At 34.1% G+C, this 21,659-nt stretch overlaps 1 protein-coding gene across 1 annotated transcript in view; it reads right to left on the bottom strand.

Annotated features, from left to right (window-relative positions):
* The window catches only part of LOC121424177, a 36,123-nt gene extending 14,676 nt beyond the window's left edge, over positions 1–21,447 (bottom strand). The window contains exons 1-3 of the mRNA XM_041619787.1: positions 21,328–21,447; positions 11,775–11,855; positions 9,561–9,659 (exon numbers count right to left, since the gene is read on the bottom strand). Of these exons, the coding sequence (XP_041475721.1) occupies positions 9,561–9,659; positions 11,775–11,855; positions 21,328–21,436 (289 nt within the window). The 5' untranslated portion in view covers positions 21,437–21,447. The remainder of the gene's footprint in view (positions 1–9,560; positions 9,660–11,774; positions 11,856–21,327) is intronic.
* Between the last annotated feature and the right edge of the window lie 212 nt (positions 21,448–21,659).

Below are 21,659 nucleotides of genomic sequence, written 5' to 3'. Positions count from 1 at the left end.
CACAAAATGTTTTACAATCAATTTCTACGCTTTGTGTGATAGAGCCCTAATGATTTCAGTATTCAACTTTGGCCGTGTTTATGCATCAACTTTTTCAGAGTTTCCAAACATAATTAGTCCAAAACACGGTTGCGTCCATGCTTACTTTCATTTAAACTCTGTTTCAAAACGCCGATCGTAAACTCACAAAAAGGTGCGTTTGTAAACGTCGTTTGACCAGAATCAGGCTTTCTGGGGAAGTATAAACAGAACCACGATCGTGATAATGATGTCATTAGGTACATGCTTCCGGTGAGATGAAAATCCGCGGGCAAATACAGTCGTATTGCTCCATGTTATCTCCACGTAACAACAATCGGAAAAAAAACTTTCGAAAAAAGGTGCGCCCAATTTGACCTCGCTTTACGATGCGAAGCCAGCTGGAGATCATGATTTGCTCTGAAAAGTTAAGAATAAACAGCACTCCCAGAACCACGTTTACGATCGGCGTTTTGAATCAACGTTTGAAATCGCTGATTCGGTCCTCGCAATGGAAGCATAAACACATCCTCAATGTATTGTCATCAATCTTCAGAGGTAGACCACACAAGTCGAAACCCCAAACAACTGTTTGAAGATTTGTTTTTAAATGCTCATACAATGAATGCGATTTGGTCTCACTATATAGCACACATTTCCCCTAGACCCAGGCATACAGCTCAACGGGTTACTGTAATAATGAAAAATGTGTAAAAGAGATGATTAAAAGAGAGAGATAAAAAAGGAATCATCTTTGAAAAAATAGATAAATAAATGAAGACTGCTCATGTTTTTGGTGTTTAAGATATCTTTACCTTTTGTATTATGAAGGATCTACAAATTCTTGAAAATGAAATAGAAAATATTGAATTGTCTCAATATCATACCTGCAAATTAACCAAAATGAGAAAAAAATCAATCATTTTCAGAATACACATTCTGGAGGATTATTTTAGAATGAATAGGAAAATTATTTAAACTTAAAGTCTATGAACCTGAAAAAAAATACATTTTTTGTTATTGTTTACATAGGCCAACTGAAATATTTTCTGTTCTGTAAATTCCCAATATCAGCAAATGTCAATGAACTGTACCTTTTCAAAAAAATGTAAGGAATTCTTGCTTGAAATCCTATACAATTTGGTACAAACACCTACTGTTGAAAAACACAGATTGACAGTTGTCAAAAATGCCAGTTTGTGAGATTTGAATACAAAAGTTCCTTGTTCCATTGTCACGACCTTTTGTTAAATTAAACAATGTCCACATTTGGGAACTAATATCCAGTATTATTCTTACAAATCAACTGTATTGTTTGCAACCAAAAAGTCTTGTGATCACAAAGAAAAGGATAATCATTGTTATGTAATGCATGTCACTACATTCAAACTATTTTTAAACAGCCTTAATAGAAAGGGTATTTTTCCAAAGCTTTCCTCAAATGTTGTTTTTTTAGTTAATTTTTAAATAACAACTTAATCTTATATTAAGGAGTAAATTCAGACGCAATGACGGCATTTATCTACATTTAATATTGTACAAACTGACCTTGAAGGGTGGTTACAAAGGCTAGTGAAAATAATGGAATATAAATGGAGCCATTTTAAATTTTAAAAGTTTTAAAACATGATGAATAAATGAACTACTTCTCCCTTTCCAAAAGATATTGGCAATTCTTAGCGGTAGAAACAAAGGACAATATAGGCAAACTTATGCTGAAAAAAAAAACTTGGTCAGGTCCTGATTAAAAAGAAAACTTGATACACATGTTATGACACTTGTCACTACTAAAATACATGTACCTCTTTCATTTACACAATGGAGAGAAATACTAACATTCCTCAGCACAAAAAGCATTCATAAAAATGAAATGTCATTAGGCATAGCAAATAAAATGTAATGGTTTTGTTTGCAAACTAGGAATCGGTTCTTTGTTTAGCAGAAAAGTGCAATTTTTGAACACCTGTGATGAGGGAGGAGGGGGGGTGGGGCTCAAATCTTCGGTACCATATACTTTTCAGTGCCACCCTGAATACAGTTCATTCATCATTAAACCATATTCACATGTTTTCAAAAGCAACTCCAGACACTTTTTATTCAATAAAAGTTTCTACCCCATTCCTATATTTTCACATATTTCTTTTTTTTCCTTACTTTTATTTTTATTTTATTTGTTACTTATTTATTCATTTTTCTGCATATTCATTTTCATTTATTTATTTTTTTTTTTGGGGGGGAGGATCACAGGTGTGTAAAGTAATAATAATGGTCCCAACCAACCCCAAAAAGACATTAGATTACCAATATAGAAGTATTTACTTAATTGGTTTGTTTACAGAAGGAAGGTTGCCTTATTAACTACTGTTACAGTATATAATTTCAATGACAAACATCTATTTCTTCAATCACATCCATTTTGAAAGCAGCAAACTTTAATGACTGTGGTAAACTATTCCAGCCCTGGCAAAACCACAAAATAAAATCCATTGTGAATAACTTGATTTTTATCTCCTTTTGTTCATTTTGATGTTTGGTATCAAAGAGAATAGCAAACAACTGTTTAATATTTTCTTCAAAACAGCCATTAAAGTTGTTGTGTTCTTCTAAATGTATATGTAGTCAAGGATGAATTTAAAAGTAATCCTGTATCATAAACAGTATAATCCATGAAAACACATTGTCCAAGTAACTTTTACCCTTTTCATAAACCCATCCTCCAATTAGGGGCCTAAGAGTAGTGCGGATAATTTAATAAAAATTGCGTTCACAAACTCCGAGAATAATCCGCACTATTTTTACAAGGTCACCCTTTTCCAACACAACCGCATTGGAGGGGGCGTGTCCAGTTGTCATGATTATCCGCCTTTTTCAGGACAGGCTCTCGTAAAAATAATGCGGATAATTTTCGGAGTTTGCGAACGCAATTTTTATTGAATTATCCGCATTACAATTTGGCAGCTAATTGGAGGATAGGTTTATGAAAGGGGTATAAGAACCAGTGTCATCTGACATTCTTTAAAAAACTTCTCTCCAGTGAAACTAAATCAACCCTCCCCCAATATATTCTTTAGAAACTCCACTTAAATGAAACTAAATCAACCCCCCCCCCGATACATTCCTTAAAAACTTTTAATAAAAGGTAAATTGTCGACCCCCACCCCCTCCCCCCCAAAAAAATAATAAAATAACAAACAAAATAAGTAAATAAATCAATAAAATAAATAAATAATGAATAAAAAAATAATGAATGAACGCATGAATTAATTAATTTATTTATTTAATAAATCTGATTGTCTCTTTGCCATGCTAAGGCCCTGTTTGTTTCTCTATGAAGCCAGGTTCACTACTCACGACAACGCTAAATTTCCTTTCCTTTCAATAAATTACCAACTTGTTTTATTTCTAGTTAATGATTCACTTTTTGAAAAGAAACTAAAATGCCATGTACACACACAAACCTGTGAGAGATTGTCTGTTTGGAATATCAACACCCTGCTAATGTTTATAACTACATCAATTATATTACTTGAGACTAAGATCAGTACAAAGTAATATGCTTACGTGATATTGCTCAAAATACTCCAACAATAAATGCTATACTCTTTATTTTAATAATTATCACTTTTTTAAATCTGTTGTTAAAAAGGAAATCACACTGCTGCACACAATTATTTTGTAAAAAAAAATTACTATCCTCTTACACTGTACTATTGATTTGGTTGGCAATGTTAGGAAACAATACATACTTTAGTTTTGAAAAAAGTGTATCGCAGTCATGTAATAGAGTTTATGTCATGATGTGATTATTTGCATAGGGGAATCTTATTATCAGAAAGACTCAGTTTTTAATAACGGTCTTGGGAGAGTTCAGATATTGGAATTAGACCTTGAGGTATCAGTCTTTGTCTAAAATTTGATTCTAAGAATATTCATTTATTATGAATGGTGGGAAAACTTGAACTTCGGTCTTAAACCCTGGGTCTTAAACTTGATAGGAAAGGTAATGATCTCCATGCAAGACCAAAGGAGATCTATGTTTTGGAACTGAGGAGGCCATGGTCCTGCTCTTGGTGTCAGACCACAGAGACGTCTCCTTGTAAGTTACAGCCCCCAGTCCTGATCAAGGTACCTAAGGTCAGTGTCTCAGACATCAAAGGTTCCACCACAACCCTGTTATCCTTTAAGCTAGTATTAGGTCTGTATTTAACTTAAGTAACTGTACATCATAACAATTAGACCTTGTTTGTTGGAGTAAGATCTAGAGCTAAGCCACAAAACCCACTACAGAGTATGGGTTAGGGATCGGAACACCAAACAAAGAAAGACAATAAGAAGAGACAGGCCCTTGGAAAGCTTGTCAAGAGCTTTACTATTGACAAGATTTGATCAAAGAAGACAAATATCAAACAATGCCATAAAAACCATCCAACCAGACAAAAGCTCAAATGAAAAACATTTTAAAGAGTATCAAACTGCTTTAGGTACCAGGTAGATATGTGTTTTTGACAAGTTTGTGAGTTCAACCAAAGTGGTGAGGGATTATAAGATAACATAATAAATTCAAAGAAACCCAAGCCTAAATGTAGCTTGGTATTAATTGGATATGGCAAGGAGAGGGTCTATAATAAAAGCCTGACAAACAAAAATGGATTAAGTGGGGTGAAAAACGTGCTCTTCTGGGATAAAGTAATCTGTTAATACATCAAATTATCCTCACTTAACAATGCCATCATTTTGCATGTATTATTCAGGCAATCTGAAGTAAACATGTTTTCCAGAAACTTGTCAGTGTTTTTGTACAATTTCTCTCTTTCTGTTTTATTCTGTCTGGGAATGTTTTCTGCATTCAAATTATTTGAGTCCTTTTAATGATATCCAATGAATCATTTTAGTTCAGTATACTGTGGGGTTTTGTTTGATTGAAGTTGTTTTGGAAAAAATAGATCAAATGATCAACTTATATTAGACAAATATATGGAATTTGTCCTACCTAATGAATATGACATAGCATCTAAACAACTTTCAAAAATACAAACTTGGATTGAATGAGAGAATATGATCATTAAAATTTTGAATATTTTGAATAATTTTGAACATTTCTTTCACTCTAGAAAAAATCTACTTGTATTTGAATAGATGTTTTATCAGAGGAGCTCTTATAATAAGTCATATTACAAAATAAAGTTTTGTATATATACAAAAAAGACAAGCATCTTGTCAGTCAAGCAACAACAAAAAAATATTATTTTTAACAAGAATCTGATAAAAAAAGGGTATTTATTTGAATTTGAATAAAGAATTTTGTAGAATGTACCTTTTTAATTTAAATACACTTCCATCATTTCATGTTTAACCAAATAAACAGAATAAGTTTATGGCATGTGCACTAATCTTTTTAGTGCACACTCGGAGCAATAGATGTTTAGAGCAATACCATAATCTCTAAAACAAACAGATTTGTCAGAAACTTTATTTCTATTCCTTCTGTCATGTCTGTTAATTGTCATTATTGTAATATTTCATGAAATATCCAATTAGAAATTCAAAGCAATGACCAAATACAGTTCATGATTTGTTATTGTGGTGTGTTTGGGTATATTACAATCAAGATAACAATCGCACACAAACAATAGCAGATAACATCTCATTAAATCCTCTAAATGATTGACATTAATATCCCCAATACTAGAGGATGGTATAGGGTGTCGGGCAGGATTGAGTGACAGCAGATACAATACAAGAGCATCTAATGTGACATGCTAAAAGGTTGTATATAATGGATAGATAACGGGCTATTAAGATACACATGGTTGATATTTTACAGAGATAAACCTAACCATAATCTTAGTGATATGTTTATATTCATGATTGGGAATGGAGATATTCCACTATAAATAGATACTGTTAGCATATAACTATAAAAGAAAATGATAATAATTTATTATCTTTAATATTTATCATTATTAATTAGAGAAAATAGCTGCATGTTCAGCTATTTAACAGTTTCATTTTTCTGAAAATCACAAGACTCTCAAGTTTTTATAGGCACTCTTAATTTTCTTTGTCGAGATAAGAAGAAATAAGGAAATAAACTTCTTCTTCCTTTAATACTCTTTTTTATATTTCGAATTCTCTGTGTCTTTCTGTCTGTCTTCCTATGCCTCCTTCTCTCTCCCTCTCTTTCTATCTCTCTTCCACTCTTTCAGTCTCTCTGTCACTCTCTTTGCTTTCAACCATAAATTGGTCTTTCATATTTAAATCTAATCCATGCTTGCCATGATATTTATAAAGGCGATCCAACAAAAAGATAACTTTCTTATAAAAACAAAAAGTTCAATATCCTCATTTATGAACATCCTCCATAATTACCAAACCAACTGTTGATTTTAAAGTAAAGAGTATACTTCAAACAAAAGTTTCAGGACCAGGTTATGTTATCAGACCAGGACTATTTGTTTTGCAGTGGTGGGAGTGGGCATTTATTTATTTATTTGAGCAGAAGTGGTGACATATTTACATAGTTTTTAACTCTTCCGGTGAGGAAGAAGGGTCTGTTTATATAACGTTCATTTTAAGTGGTAATTGTTATTAGACAATACGTAGAAGAGAGCAATAATTATACTTGCTTATATAGCGCTTAATACTTACTTTGTCAGAAGTCTCTAAGCGCTCTACAGTATATGCAGCATAATTACCCTGGCTTTAGCAGTGCAGCTGTTACGCGCACTGCGTTTCAAGGAATAAATTCCTGCCAGGTACCCATTTACCTCACCTGGGCTGAGTGCGGCACATTGTGGATTAATTTCTTGCTGAAGGAAATTACGCCATGGTTGGGATTCGAACCCACGACCCTCTGTTTCAGAGTCCGGAGACTAATCCACTGGGCCACAACGCTCCAATTTTCCGAGCAAGAAAAGCATGTCTGCAAATCATTACAATTTTAATTTGGCAAAATGAATAAAGGATGACAAAATTAAAATATTCATAATCAGATAAATTGCATTTGTATTCCATTTGAATTGAAATATCGGGGAAATTAATGGGAGGAAATGAGTAAAGGAGAATAAGAGACAAAATATTGGATTTTAAAAGACGAAAAAACTATGGGAAATGTTTGACTTGTTTCTATATATGTGCCCTTTTCTGTGGTTACGTCTATCTAAGTCTCTGAGTTTCTATGTCAGTTTATATCTCTCTATCTGTTCGTGTTCTGAATCTATTGTTTTCTGTTTCAACACAGGCATGGGTGTCAATAAAACATGAACTGAATTGTTAAATTTCTGCCTTTTCTCTTTTTTTTTCTGTCATCTGTCATTTTCTGTTTCTACATGCCAAGCATGGCAATAATAGTCTGCTGGGCAAACCCTTCACTAGAGTAAAGGGTCTGAATTGCAGCCTACTCATGTCTTGTGTACTGAAGGCCCAATTAGAACAGCAAGTTTTGTATGTGCTAGTCTTTGCGTGGAGGCACACTTGTTGATCATAGTTTCAATGAGGGTCTGTGCCTGCAGACTAGGCAATAAAAATTTGATCATATCATTATTGAATTTCTGCTTTCTGTCTGTTTATATCTGTCTATCAAGGAGGCCATACACAAAATTGGGGGGGGAGGACGTGTAAAAACTCTCAAAGAAACTCGAAAATGAGAGAGCAAAGTGACTGACCTCGTCATTTAGGTGCTTGTGCTTTTGCATTTTCAAAAATGAAATTAAGGAAGTTCATGCACACTTTGGGTAAATTTTGTGAAACTTTTCAGGAAAAAAAATGTAGGTTTTCAAAATTTTTTTGGGGGGAGGGGGATACGGCCATGCCGTCTATCAGTGTCTCTGTCTCATTAATTATGGTTATCTCTCTCTCCCCCTGTTTTCCCATCTGAAATGTCAGTCTATCTCTGTTCCTTTCTCCTCCATCCCATTCCCACTCTCTGCCTCCCTCATCACATAAAGACATGCCAACTCATATCACATGCTACATTAATGATCCCCCTACCCCCCCCCCCCCCACTTCATTTGAAGGGCAGGGGGATTTGGAAATTTTATCAGTTGAATTTTGGCCCAGATGCTTTGCTCAACGAGGACATTAAACCATGTCTGGCAGTCTAATGATTTAATCTTGCTTTACGGATCATACTCTTATCTAGTCTCGTCTGCAAACCACTTCAAATCTCCTTCAAATGAAACATACAAGACTACATTTTTTAATGCTGATCCAATTTTGTTTAATTACCGCACATACAGAGAGCACAGAAGGCACTCTGATTTGAATACATAGGCCTAATGACTTGTATTAAATCCTATTATATCATATAGGTGATAGAAGTCATCCTAATTATCATTTCTTATCCTAATCTGAGGCCATAATGTTATATTCACATTATTACCTTTTAACAAGAGCTTTTCCTATTAATTTGGGACAATCTAAAAGATTTTTCTTTTGTTGCAGGGGTCTCAGTGTCAGAACTAAGAGTGATTACAAGAAAAATTGAAAAAAAATCAAATCCATTTTTTTTCTTTTATCTTGGAAGCTCAACTTCCTCAACTTCAATCTATGCTTAACTTTATACTGTTTTTATTTACAAGGTAAGAATGTTCATCTGTAAAACTGTACCCGATTTATATTACTTTGTATTATGTTTGAACGGAAATGAAATAAAGAATTGAATTGAATTAAATTGAAGCTAGCAAATCCCCATTCTACACCAGAAGTTCTGCACCCCCCCCCCATTCATTGACAAATACTTCTTCATAATCCTAACAAAACATAAGGAAATCATTATCATCCAGACACTGCAATTCAGGAGCAAATCTTAGCTCTCTGTACCAGCATTCCAGGTGGCAGTAAAAATAATAGGAGTAATAAAATGCATTAACACCAGGCAGACATGAGAAAACATGGGTGATGTCAATTGATGGGTAATGCTATAAAACCACAAGCATGACTGGGAACTGAAGACTGCAGAGTGGGTATAATTCGGTATAGTAGTAGAACTGTCATCATCAGCCCAGCCTTCTCTGTCCTAAAAGTGCTATACTAATGTGAATTGTCTATTGGAGCGTTGTGGCCCAGTGGATTAGTCTTCTGACTTTGAAACAGAGGGTCATGGGTTCGAATCCCAACCATGGCGTAATTTCCTTCAGCAAGAAATTCATCCAAATTGTGCTGCACTCAACCCAGGTGAAGTGAATCGGTACCCGGTAGGAAGAAATTCCTTGAATGCTTGAGCGCCTAGGCAGCTCAGCTAAAGCCGGGGTAATAATAATACCAGGGCCCGCTGGTAGAACATTTTTGAAACTGAATTGGCTGCCCTAGGTAAATATGCCTATATTATTATTATTATTCTTTCATTCATAAACAGACAATGAATTAATTAAACATCCAAACATTGATTATAAACATGATAAATATGTTTAATTAGCTATCTTTCTCAGTAAGCCAATAAAAATTCAGTCAATTAATTATACTACTTGAGAATGTTTCAGAAAGTGATGAAATAAGACATAAAACGTGACTTTTTTCCCTCTCCAACATTACATCATACTCACAGAAATCTAAGCTTGGTAGAAGTTGCACATCAATTGACCGGTTGCTAATTTCCTCAGGCAAGGTATCACTAGCACCAGTTAAACATGAGTCAACCCCACCTATGGTAAATGAAGAATCAAAACTAGATTATAATAAAGTATAAAAATACCTTGGTACATTTGTGATAATTATTCATATGACAGTTTGGTTAGGAAAGAAAAGAATAGACAAAGATTTTAAATCAGTGGCACAATGAAGCAAACATTTTGAGGCCAGACAAGTTGTAATGATGTATGGGGTAAAATTCATAAAAGCTGTAATCGAAGTGGGCAAGCAAAAAAGTGTCATATTTCGCACTTTTTCCTTTCCTCATCTTTTTTTTTGGGGGGGTCCATTACCCCCAAGCCCCCATCTGTATGCCAGGGTATTAAATGAACAACAAGTTCTTTCTAGAAGGGTATTATTCAATGCCATGCCTCAACATGAATTACCTTCATTTGAAATTCAATAAGTTACAATCTAAGGTAGATAAAAACCAAGACAAGTAAACTTTCAAGTAGTTCATAGTTTTCACAATTCTGTAAAGGTAGGAACGTTTCATTGTAAAATAGCTCTAGGCATTAATCCCCCACATATTTCTGTAGTTGTAAATATTGATGTTCTAAACTTACTCAAATTCTGATATGAAGTTATCGAGCCAAACTTGTGTAAAAGGTATTACTAAACAAGGTCTTCATACTGGTGTTTCACAAGGCTGTTCATAAGTTTTCCATGGCTTTACTGTTCCATATGCAATAGATTCAACATACTAATTGAATATGACCAACTTCAACCCTGGGTTCAACAATATACCCTACCCTTAACCTAACACAAAATCCTAATGCAACCCTTACCCTAACCATGGCTGTTAAAGATACATTCACAAAATATGTATGTCAACCTTGGTTTAAGATGTCAATGAACCATTTCTGTCAAAGACAAAAGCAACACAACAGAGTCATCAGACCAGACTTGAGTCAAAGGCATCACCTGACAACATCTCCTACAGTCATTCCAGGGGATTCTCAAAGTTTGATCTTGGAGATTAGTAAGCTTTCTTGACACAGATATCATATAGATGAATCACGGACACCGCGTGCCATACTTAGGGAAGGAAAAGGATGTGGAAGTTGCATCTCTTATATTTCAAGCTAATCCCAATATTTAGTCATTTTTCTATAGATAGGTCTGTTCCAGGATATGTTCCATGTCTTTCCTCCCTTTGGTGGAGGAATGTAGAACAAAGCTAAGCTTATTCAGGGTTAGTCAGTTGCATCTGACACGCATGTGGATCGATAGGCGGGGAAGCACTCTGATGCATTCCAATGAATGATGGGGGATTACTCCAGAATTTATGAGGGAAAAAATATGATAAATATTCCCAGTCAAAGATATCCCTTGTAAAGTAGGCTTGTTAAAGAAGATATTCATTGAATATCTTCTTTATATCTCCTTTTGTAATGGTGAAAATCACTGATATTCAATTATTTGGTCTTGTTTACCAAGGGTAACCCTAGCTGTTAGTGGACTAAGCACTGTTTTGGGGGAGGGGCCTGAAAAACAAGTAAAAAAATATATAAAAATATAAGAGTTACAACCAATGAAAAAATAAACAAAAAAGTAGAATATATTCATAAAGACAACTGACTTACAGTTGAATAAACAATGGGCATATATACAGCAATGATTGATACAGTATTTCCCCTTTTTTGGCAACTACCCTCGAGACCCAGTGTTATTTAGTGTTTAACTGGTGTAATTTTCCTCCATTTATTCAAATTAAAGGGTCGAACATGATCTTTAATAATTCTTTTCTGTAATGTTCCTAGACAGACTGACATAGAATGTGATGAAATCATAATCTGTCAACATGGCAAGAGCTTTATCTTTATTTTATTATGATGGTTTGTGGATTCCTTTGAGATTGGGTAGCATTTCTTACACCACCTTGTCAATGACTTCCACCAACAACTCTTATCATAAGCTACTATAATGCTCACATCTGATTGGTTGAAAGCATATCTATCAGTTATAAATCACCAACAAGACAGTTCATGAAACCTTCCCCCGAGGCAATGCTGTCAGTGTCTCTGTCTACAGCTCCCTGCATCATCTCTCACAACAATACAAGTGTTAAGAAACATTGAGATTACCTGGATAATCCAATGGGATTAGCTAAGTAGGGGATTACTCACCGAGATCCTGCAGCACTTGCAGCAGTCTCTCGTCGGCCTTGGAGCTCACGATGACGCAGCATGGCTGAATCTGATGGCAGACTGTTAACGGGATATGAAATGAAAAGAAAGATAATATCAGAGATATCGGTTTATTTAGATATTTAGAAAATTTCAGTGAATGATGGATAGACTTGAGAAATCATACATTATGAAAGACAAATATATGAAGAGATTTTTTCTTAAAGAACAGAATGATAATTTTGACCTTAATACAGACTGCTATCACTATCAATTAATTTTTCATTTTCATTAAGATTACAAAATTTGCATATTACATCAAAATGATATTTATGTAAATCTTAAATCATGTGTATTTATAAGATCTAAAAATAGAATACAATATTGGAAGAAATTTAATTACACTGTAAAAAATGCTGTTAAACTTTTTAAGCACACTCTCTAAGCCTGTCACACTGACAACTATTCTTTGAATTTAAAAGGTTTAAACAATTCTTTAAAAGTCTAAATAATTGTTTAAAAATTTAAACAACTTGTTGGTAGAGTTGAATGTATACAACCAGTGGCGGACCCTGACCGTGACCCGGAGGAGACAAAGCATTGGGGGGGGGGGCACAGCATTGTTCACAAACAATGCAGTGCCCCCCCCCATGCTTTGTCTCCGCCCGGTCACAGTCCGCTACTGTATACAACATGCAACATTTTGAGTTGCTGTGTAAAATGAAAGCATTTATTCAATACTTATGGAACTGCAAAGTATTGTCACACTTTAAGAAAATATGCATCATATACACGATTCCACATGGTTGAATCGTTGGAGACTACTGCTGCATATATGCGGGTTGAAGTCTATTGAAAACATGTGTTATTATAAAATCATTCGGTATCCAATGTGACCAACCTGTCAGACAAAAGATGATGATGAGCGACAAAGTGTTTTTACCTTTTGAAATCACAGACAGTAAAAAGGATTAACAATTATTTTTGCAATTTTGAAATCTATAGGAATACACATGTGATTGTTGTAAAAACATGTCTATTTCCTTGTATAAAGATTTCAACTCGTTTTTATCAGTAAATTAAAGTAACAATTCTGTTATGATATGCCAAGCATACAAAGATTTAATTCTCCCCCCCCAAAAAAAAAATGGTTAATGGCTAAACCACCATTAAAGTTTTTTAAACATTGGGGTTGCATTGAAGGCTAACTTATGATGATTTTTTTATTCTTTACAAAACAGTGAAATCACACACTCTATAATTTCCATTATTTTAACATAAATATACTGGGCATGCAAAGAATCGCATGTGAAAGAGGCTGTAAAACTTGAAGATATCATTCAAAGACCTTGTTGAGAATACCCTTCATACACATTAATTATGCTACTTCTCAAACCATTTATTGTTTCTTATGATACACACGAAAGAGATAACCCTCAAAGTCGCGTGTATATAATGATATGAAACTAATGGAGGAAAATAAGAGCTATCCATGAAATTTATTTCCTTTTAAACAATTCTTGATTCTTCATTTATCATATTGAAATAAAGTTAAAGAGTTCTGCAAACATGTCATAATCGGGGCAATTATTGAAACCACGCCCTTCTTGTGATGCCATCGGCTTATTTGGATGCTCGAGTTAAGCATTTCTTTTTGTTTTGTTTACTTTTAATTGTCCTGAAATTTGGCAAGTATGGCATTTGCCGCCGCCACCCCCCCCCCCCCCCCCCACATACACATCCACACATACAGATAAACCTCTCTCTAGTTCCTCATAACTAACATTTTCAGACAAATGTAATGAAACATCATACTTCACAAAACTACATATCCATTTCGGGTAAAAGTGATACCAGATCATTTCCTTATAAGGAGCATGTGTAATTGTCGATCGATAATCAAGGAAGTATTTGCCATTTGATTGAATTCTGAATTAATGTAGACAAAAGAATCACATTAATGAATAGATAAATTTGCATGTGAAGTGTTTAAGGCATTTCCCTAAAATCTTGATGAACATATCTCACTCTCATAACTATCTATCAATGAAGCAGACAATTTCCTTGAAAACTACTGTTATTCAGCACACTTTTATTTCATAACCAGCATAATATATCATACACTCTAACAAATTATTGGGGACTACTTTTCACGAATTACTGCCTAAATCTGCAATATTGGAAAAGCTTTACATTGCAACGAATGAAGATTTTCCATGGCTCCTAATATTCAAGATTCTAGGGCTATTTTGAGCATTTCGAGGGGAAAATCGCCCTTAGCCCCTGTGTATTTTTTCCCCTGTCCATGATATTACCCATGTTCTATCATTTGACTTGTATGTCATACCACCCTCCCATAACATTCCCTATTCTCTCATATTTATTTTTTTTAAATGATTAATGTTAGTTCACAGAAATCAAACAATTCACACCAAATTTACCCCAAATTTTTATGGTAATTTTCACCTTCTTTTTGTCCATGATATATTTTCATCAAGAAAAAAAATCAATAATTTTAAACAAATATTTCCTGAATCAACTATGTAAAGATGTTAAGAACCAGGAATTTATTTTGTCCTTGTCTTTCACTTTGAAATAATAGTCAGCAAGTAGATGCGGATATTAGTATAAGGAAATGAAAATAATCGAACATTCAATTCAAGAGAAAGGGGCAGAAGTGGGAAAATTTATTTAAAAATTTGAAATTTGATGAGTATTTAAGTATCTTGGGTGTGTCTAGTTCAGAAGTTATGGATGTTGTTTCAGTACTTAGTCAATATTTCCGTATAAGGATGTTTCTGTGATCTTCACCAAACAAGCAGGCCTACATAAACTAGTTGTTCAATTATGAATTGAATTTTGCTTTCATATGTCACATTAGCCAAAATGTAAATTTTTTGCAATATTGAACACACAAAATTACAAAGAATTAAAAAAATAATAAAGAAAAAACATAATGATAAAAAACACTTCAGCTTTCAGCTTAAAAAATTGTCTCAGTGTCCAAAGAAGCAAAAATCAATTGAATATTTAAATCAAATGCTTTAAAAAAACTACAAAACAAAAGCTGAATGCAAAACAGCTTATCTCAAAATGCAAAATAAAACGTAATTTCCTTGATTCAAATATCTGATTTGAAGTTAAGGGGTAGACAAGAAAGAATTGCAAAAAAGAAATAAACAAAGAAATTAAAAAGAAAGATATTATCTAAGAAAAATTAGAATGTCAAAGGAAAAGCATTAACTAAAAATGTATGTATTTTAAATTAAGTTTTTATTTTATAACATTTAATATCCAGTGGAAATGCTCAACTATTTTCCTACATAACTGAAATTATTTTTTTTACCATGCAAATCTTTATTCCAATGATAAAGTTTCCATGATGATTAAGTGTAAACAATAGTGTAAACATTAAATATCACAAGAAGGGCTTCATACAGGGACCGGTAAATGGTTTTATGAACACTAACTCTTCCATATTTGGAGATCCTTTAACAATGAATTACTTCCCATTGCTGTAAGGAAGTTGTGAAGTGGTATGGTGCTTGAATGTAATGGCCATGAGGAAGGAAATATAATGTTACACTTATAAATATCACAAGTGCAAGGTTTTAAACTAGTAATTTATTAAGTTATTTATTCAGCGAGTCTTTATCTTGCGTTATGATAACACATAACGCACATGATATAGTGTGGCATTCTGACAACTTATACATTTAGGTTTAACCCTAGTCTACACTAGAGATTTAAACCACACTTCTATGGAATACTGGGGTTCTTAATATTTCTTCCATATTCATGGCAAGCATAATGGAATAATTTATTAGTTTGAATTCATATATTTTTGTATTTTCATATTTTTTTCATTTCACGACTCATGGAAGCTTTTGGACAACTTTTGGCAGCAGGATAAGAATGATTTTAATTGGTGAAAAATTAATTGGAACTCCATAAAATTGTATTCTAATTCAACACAGGTTTAACTGAACCATGCCATAGCTATCAGAATACCATGTACCCTTTAAGTTTAGCATATGAGTATATCTGCAGCTTCAATCAATGATCAGAATTATGCAAAATAACTCAATATTAATGAATGTTAGAAATTTGCTCTAAATTAAAACTACAACCATCAAAGTAAATGGGATGATCACCTACATACGGTCAGTTTGTATTAAGGTTAAACATTATCAACACCAAACTAATGTGTGTTAAACAGGGTATCCACATGTGAACAGATTTCAAATGTTTTCAAGGGTGTAGTGTAAGATGAAATGCTCTGGCGACCATTGCTCTGATGGAAAATCTGCACATTAAGCCAAACATAATATCTAACCACCAAAAACTAAATAAACCTTAATCCTTATCTTTACATTATTCTGAACCAAAAACTCTATTTAATACAATCCTCACTCTTATACCCTTTTCATTAACATATCCTCCAATTAGCCGCCTAAGAGTAATGTGGATAATTCAATAAAAATTGCATTCACAAACTCTGAAAATAAGCCGCATTATTTTTACAAGCACCTGTCCTGAAAAAGGTGGATAATCGTCATAACAACTGGACTCGCCCCTCCGATGCGGTTGTGTTGGAAAAGGGTGACCTTGTGACCGCACCATGGCAATTATCCGCATTATTAGGAAATGCGTTCATAAACTCAAAATCTTGTCGCAATGCTGCTATTATGCGAATAATAGCAGCATCAAAATAATGCGGATAACTCTGGTCCTCCTCCAATTTTACGACCAAATTATGCTGCTATTAGTCGCATATTGGGTTTATGAAAGGGGTATAACACTATGCTCTCTGAGATCGGAGCAACTTTTGCCAGAGCAATTATCGTGTCATTGTCTAAATACACTCTATTAGAAGATCAAACTGCATATTACGAAGGAAGAGATCCACGAGGGACAAATTGATTGGTCTTGGGATGGCAGCCGAGTAAAACTTCAAAGAGGATAATGTTCCACCGTATAATTGACAAATCAATTAGCATGTGACGTATGGGCCATCCCCGATACTTCCAAGAAATACTATACTATGCTGTACCTACATCTCCTATGCCGAGAGCAATGCGCCAATGGTGTCAGGTGCAGATGGAATAACCTCAGTTCAATTCTTAGACCATGCAGGGGCACGTTTCTTAAAGAGTTACGACCATTGTAACTTTGCCATAATCGCAACTACCATGGAAACATGGCTCAGTAGCCAATCAAATCAAGGTTGCCATGGTAGTTGCCATAATGGCAAAGTTACAACAGTTGTAACTCTATGAAACAGGGCCCCAGTTGGAAGTTACCACATGGATAATTTTAGTCAAACTTGCCTTTCATTTATTTCATTATATTATATTGGACCTATTGATAAATGAGATCTGAGAGCACAAAATCTATTGAAAGTATGCTGGAGTCAACATTGCAAATCAACTTCTTAAGGCTTTTAACAAGCAGAGGTTCACACTATCTTCATAGTATCACTCTGATAATGACCCTTGATACAGGGTATTTTTCTGTGTGAAAGGGTGTAAGATTGAAGGAGTCAGATTATCTCATTCCAAAAGGAATGTGATTAGGGTCCAGAATATCTCTTTGCATACAACTATGATTTTAATAATCATAAACAAGTTTACATCACGTACATAATTACAAACTGCATAGCATCTTCTTGTTCCAATGCTATATCAATCACATGGCATCACTGGGATGACTTAAGAGAGCATGTGAAAGGTCCTGTAATTACGTCTTGGGCCGTGTATAGGAATGATATCATCCATATAATGGTAGGTGATTGCACTGGGAGGTCCTCTGTGGTATCGTAGGAATGACAGTATAATTGATGAGATGTAATCACATTGATGAGAAGAGAAAGGTCATTGGAGTTTGTCTTCGACAGCTAGAATGGCTTAAATGAAACATTATAAATCATTGAAGAGGTTTAAATGTGATCTACTACACCAGATTTAGACTTTATTCCATTAATGGGAAAAGAGGGGTCATTGGAGTTTGTCATCAATAGCTAGAATGGTTTAAATTGAAACATTATAAATCATTGAACAGTTTTGAATATAATCTTAAACTTCATCTAAGATACTAGGTTTAAACTTTTCTATTGGATTGATGGGAAAAGATGAATTATGTAGTATGTCTTCAAGAACTAGAAAAGCATTAATAAAACATCATGAATCATTGAATAGCTCTAAACATAATCTCAAAATTCATCTTACCAGGTTTAGATATTTACATGTATGAGAGGAGAGAGTTTATGGAGTTTGTCCTTAATAACTAAAACGGCTTTAATTAGACATTATAAATAGTTGAATGGGGTTTAAAGGTGATTTTAAACTTCATCTGTTTTTCCATGTTGGTGTTTAACAAAGATTTGATCATAACTTCAAGAAATGCATCTAGGCGCAAACATGCACATGTTATTCAATGGATAAAAGGCGATGTGTTATATACCATAGTCAAGTGCAATTATTAGTCAAAATTTAAATCTTGGTGAAAACACTCCACAGGTTTAGACTTTTGATTTCATGATTTTAGGAATGAAGAATCAAGCTGAACATCCTGCCTACATCTTTGACCTGTTGTGATAGATTATTGCCAGTATACTTATTTAGTCAGTACTTGTATTTACTCCAAATTGTGTTTTACATTTAAACCAAAAACCAATTTAGTTGAGATCCCTCTTGTTTTTTTTTTTGGGGGGGATGTTTGTTCATATTTTGGGAGCAAACTGTCCATAGACTCATCACTTTATTTTAACATCATATAAAATGTGGTTCTTAAGTGAACAAGTTAAAGAAAAATTTAGAGTTGAATGAGACAAACAAATGTACAGAAGAAAATAAACCTAACAAGTTCAGTTTCTCTAGCACCATAATCTACCATAATATGCAGCTAAATAACAAGAGCAGACAATCAAATAAAAACAAAAAGCATTTCACAATGATCCATCTCGCTTGGCCAAACAAACAGAAAAAACCTCTCTACACAATAAAAAAGAAGTTTCTACCAAGAGGGGCAAAAAATATCAGGAAATACCTTTTTACCCCATACAGGATCAAACTGTCAATTTATTTCCCCCTTTCCAATTATCATGTAACAAGAAGAGGGAATAATAGGTGTCAACTGCACTCTTATAGAGGTCCTTTTCCTCTCTTTTGTTTGGCATGTAATTGTCAGAATCCTGGCTCGTGCTCCGTTTTAGCTGACAAAATGGGGGTAGTTTTAATTAAGGGTGAATGCCAAAGTGTCTCCATAACAAAGCCACAGCATTTTCTTTGGCAGGTACAATATTGTTTGGCTTGTTGAAGTATCTTTAGTGAGTGCAATATGTATTTGTGTAGAAAATCTTGCACCTTCTGAACTGAACCAAATTATAATTTTTGTTGATGAATAATTTTTTATGTGAGAAAAATCTTTTTCTTTTAAATAGACCAACAGAGTGCATGTAAGAAAATCATGTGATGCTTATCACCTATTTTTTTATCATGCCCGAAAAATCACTTTGCATGAGAGAACTTTTTTGACAAAACTTTGCAGTTTGTAAACAGACTGTAACAAATCTTCAAATTTTCTAAAAATCTTGCAATCAATCACTGTATATCAGTCACTTTTATTGTGAATTGAATTTTTCACAATCATAGCTTTTTAAGCAAAATTCTATTGTTGAAACATTTATACTTTGTTTTGTTTTCATGTATAGCAATGATAACATACAGAAATGGAAATATCTTAAATATTGGATTCAGCAAACCTCAGGTTCATTTTTCTCATCTATACCGATCTTCTTTCCGCTTAACTCCTTGAACCTAATTCCTTTGGACACTTTCTGGTGGCGTTGGTTTTTCACCAAAATGAAATAATTAGACTGAATATTCAATCAGTAATCCTTAATTATCCTGATCCTGCATACACCACATACTCAAACAGACAATGCCAGGTGCAGTTAAATTTATGTACTTGGCTCTGCAATATAAAGGATTAGAATTAATCGCTGTCAATAACCAATCAAATTCATTATTGCATGTGCACTTTGTTAAAAGCACTGACCAGGAACCAATCAAACTGTTCCTTTCATATTTGCAACTCAGTCCACACCCTTATATTTTTTAGAGGGGGTAGGGGTGGGCCTGGTCATGTAATTCCAAGTGGGTTATGGAGATATCTGTTAAGAATTTATACATTTATGCATATACTGATTTTCTAGGAGGTATTGGGATATGTTTATTCTCAAGATGGGAATGTTTTTGGTTTGGTTTGGTTTGAAATAGGCAATATAAATATTGGTAAAATATAAAAAGGGTTGTGTTACATAATCAAGGTGTATCTTCAACACCTATTGGCACCTATTATCAAAAGACATTGTTTGCTATGTAAAAACTATTTGGTGTCATCTTCAAACAAAAGAGTATTCAACACCTGCTTTGTGTGGGTCAAATGGTGTTGTTTTTAGCACCTTACACTTAAAAATACAGGAATAAACCTCCTCTTTTAGGTTCTCAGAAACCACAAGACATGCCGAGAGGACATCCTCATCAAAACAGCATGTGTTCAAAGGAGAGGAAGAAAACACAATCAAAGCTTTTCCTTCAAACAAAAGGATGAGCTAATTGAATTATAACAAGGTGTGTTTACAAATTTCAACAAGTTTAAACCCTGGAGCAAATTTCATGCAGTACTGAAATTTGCAAGATGTCCATTTTGTCTCATTAAAGAGCTAAACATGTGTCTTCTTTGCAAAAAAACAACAAAAAAAACATGATAAGCCTGCTACAGAAGAGGGAAATGTTAAAAATCATTAAATTGTGCCAAAATATGAAAATAAGTAATCAAGTCTTGTCTAAATTCATGAAGTAATGAGGCCTGCTCGGAACTCTAAAATAACAAAAATAAAACATTGCACAAAGTCTGTACATTCATAAAGAAAGTAACTTCTGTAATGTGAGTACTTTTGAAATGGATGCTTTTATAGAGTAACTTTTGTAACACTGTATTTTGCGTACTAGTATGCCCTGCCAAGGGAGGAAACATATCTGTTTTCTTAAATATGGATCACTAGATGAGGAATCTGAATGAATATGCTGGACACAAAAGGCAGTGCTGTACCATCTCGAGTTTGGTCAATCTCAAGATTTTAGCCCGATCGGCCCTCTTCACGATTAACATCGAGATTCAAGAAACCCCATCTCCACCATCGCAAGAAGAGCGATTCCTGCTTGAGCAAGGCATTGATGCATTATGGTCTGACACCGTGAATAAATAATCCCGGGTGCGACTGCACCTACGAATTAGCGCAATAATTTGTAAAACAGCGCTTTTTTGCAAATAATCCAAGTTGACTTTGGATCGCTATCTCGAGATTAATCCAACGAACTAGCGCGATTATTGCGTCTCCATTGCAAATAATCTCGAGATTGTTCAGATCAGGATAATTTGCCGGATCAGAAATAGCGCGCTAATTTGAAAACTCAGGATGGTGCAGACGGCTCTAAAAAAACCAAGGCATGTTCATGGCAAGGGGACAGAGAAAGGGTAATATTAGTACCTTTCCTGAGGAGTGAGTAGTCGCTCGTCTCAACAGTATCATTCATGGTGTAGATCTCAGCTGTCATCGAGTTGTAGTAAGCCACGCCCAGCTTCCCATCATACCACATTATACTCAGGTAGACCTTAAATATTACCAAAAAAGGGTGAAAAAATACGAAATGATAAATTCAGTTGGTTACAAGTATTTCCTATATTGTCTTGGACATATGATTACTGAAGTGGAGTGACAAAATTAGAATGATCTTATTCTAATAATGCTAATAATTATCTCATTATTCAAAATTATCAATAAAGAAAATGTTGAATAGTTTACTAGATGGCTTGTAGTAA

Source organism: Lytechinus variegatus, chromosome 11 (genome assembly GCF_018143015.1).
Source record: "Lytechinus variegatus isolate NC3 chromosome 11, Lvar_3.0, whole genome shotgun sequence".
NCBI lineage: Eukaryota > Metazoa > Echinodermata > Echinoidea > Temnopleuroida > Toxopneustidae > Lytechinus > Lytechinus variegatus.
Note: the sequence above shows the minus strand (reverse complement) of the source record. Positions and strands in the feature narration are given on the sequence as shown.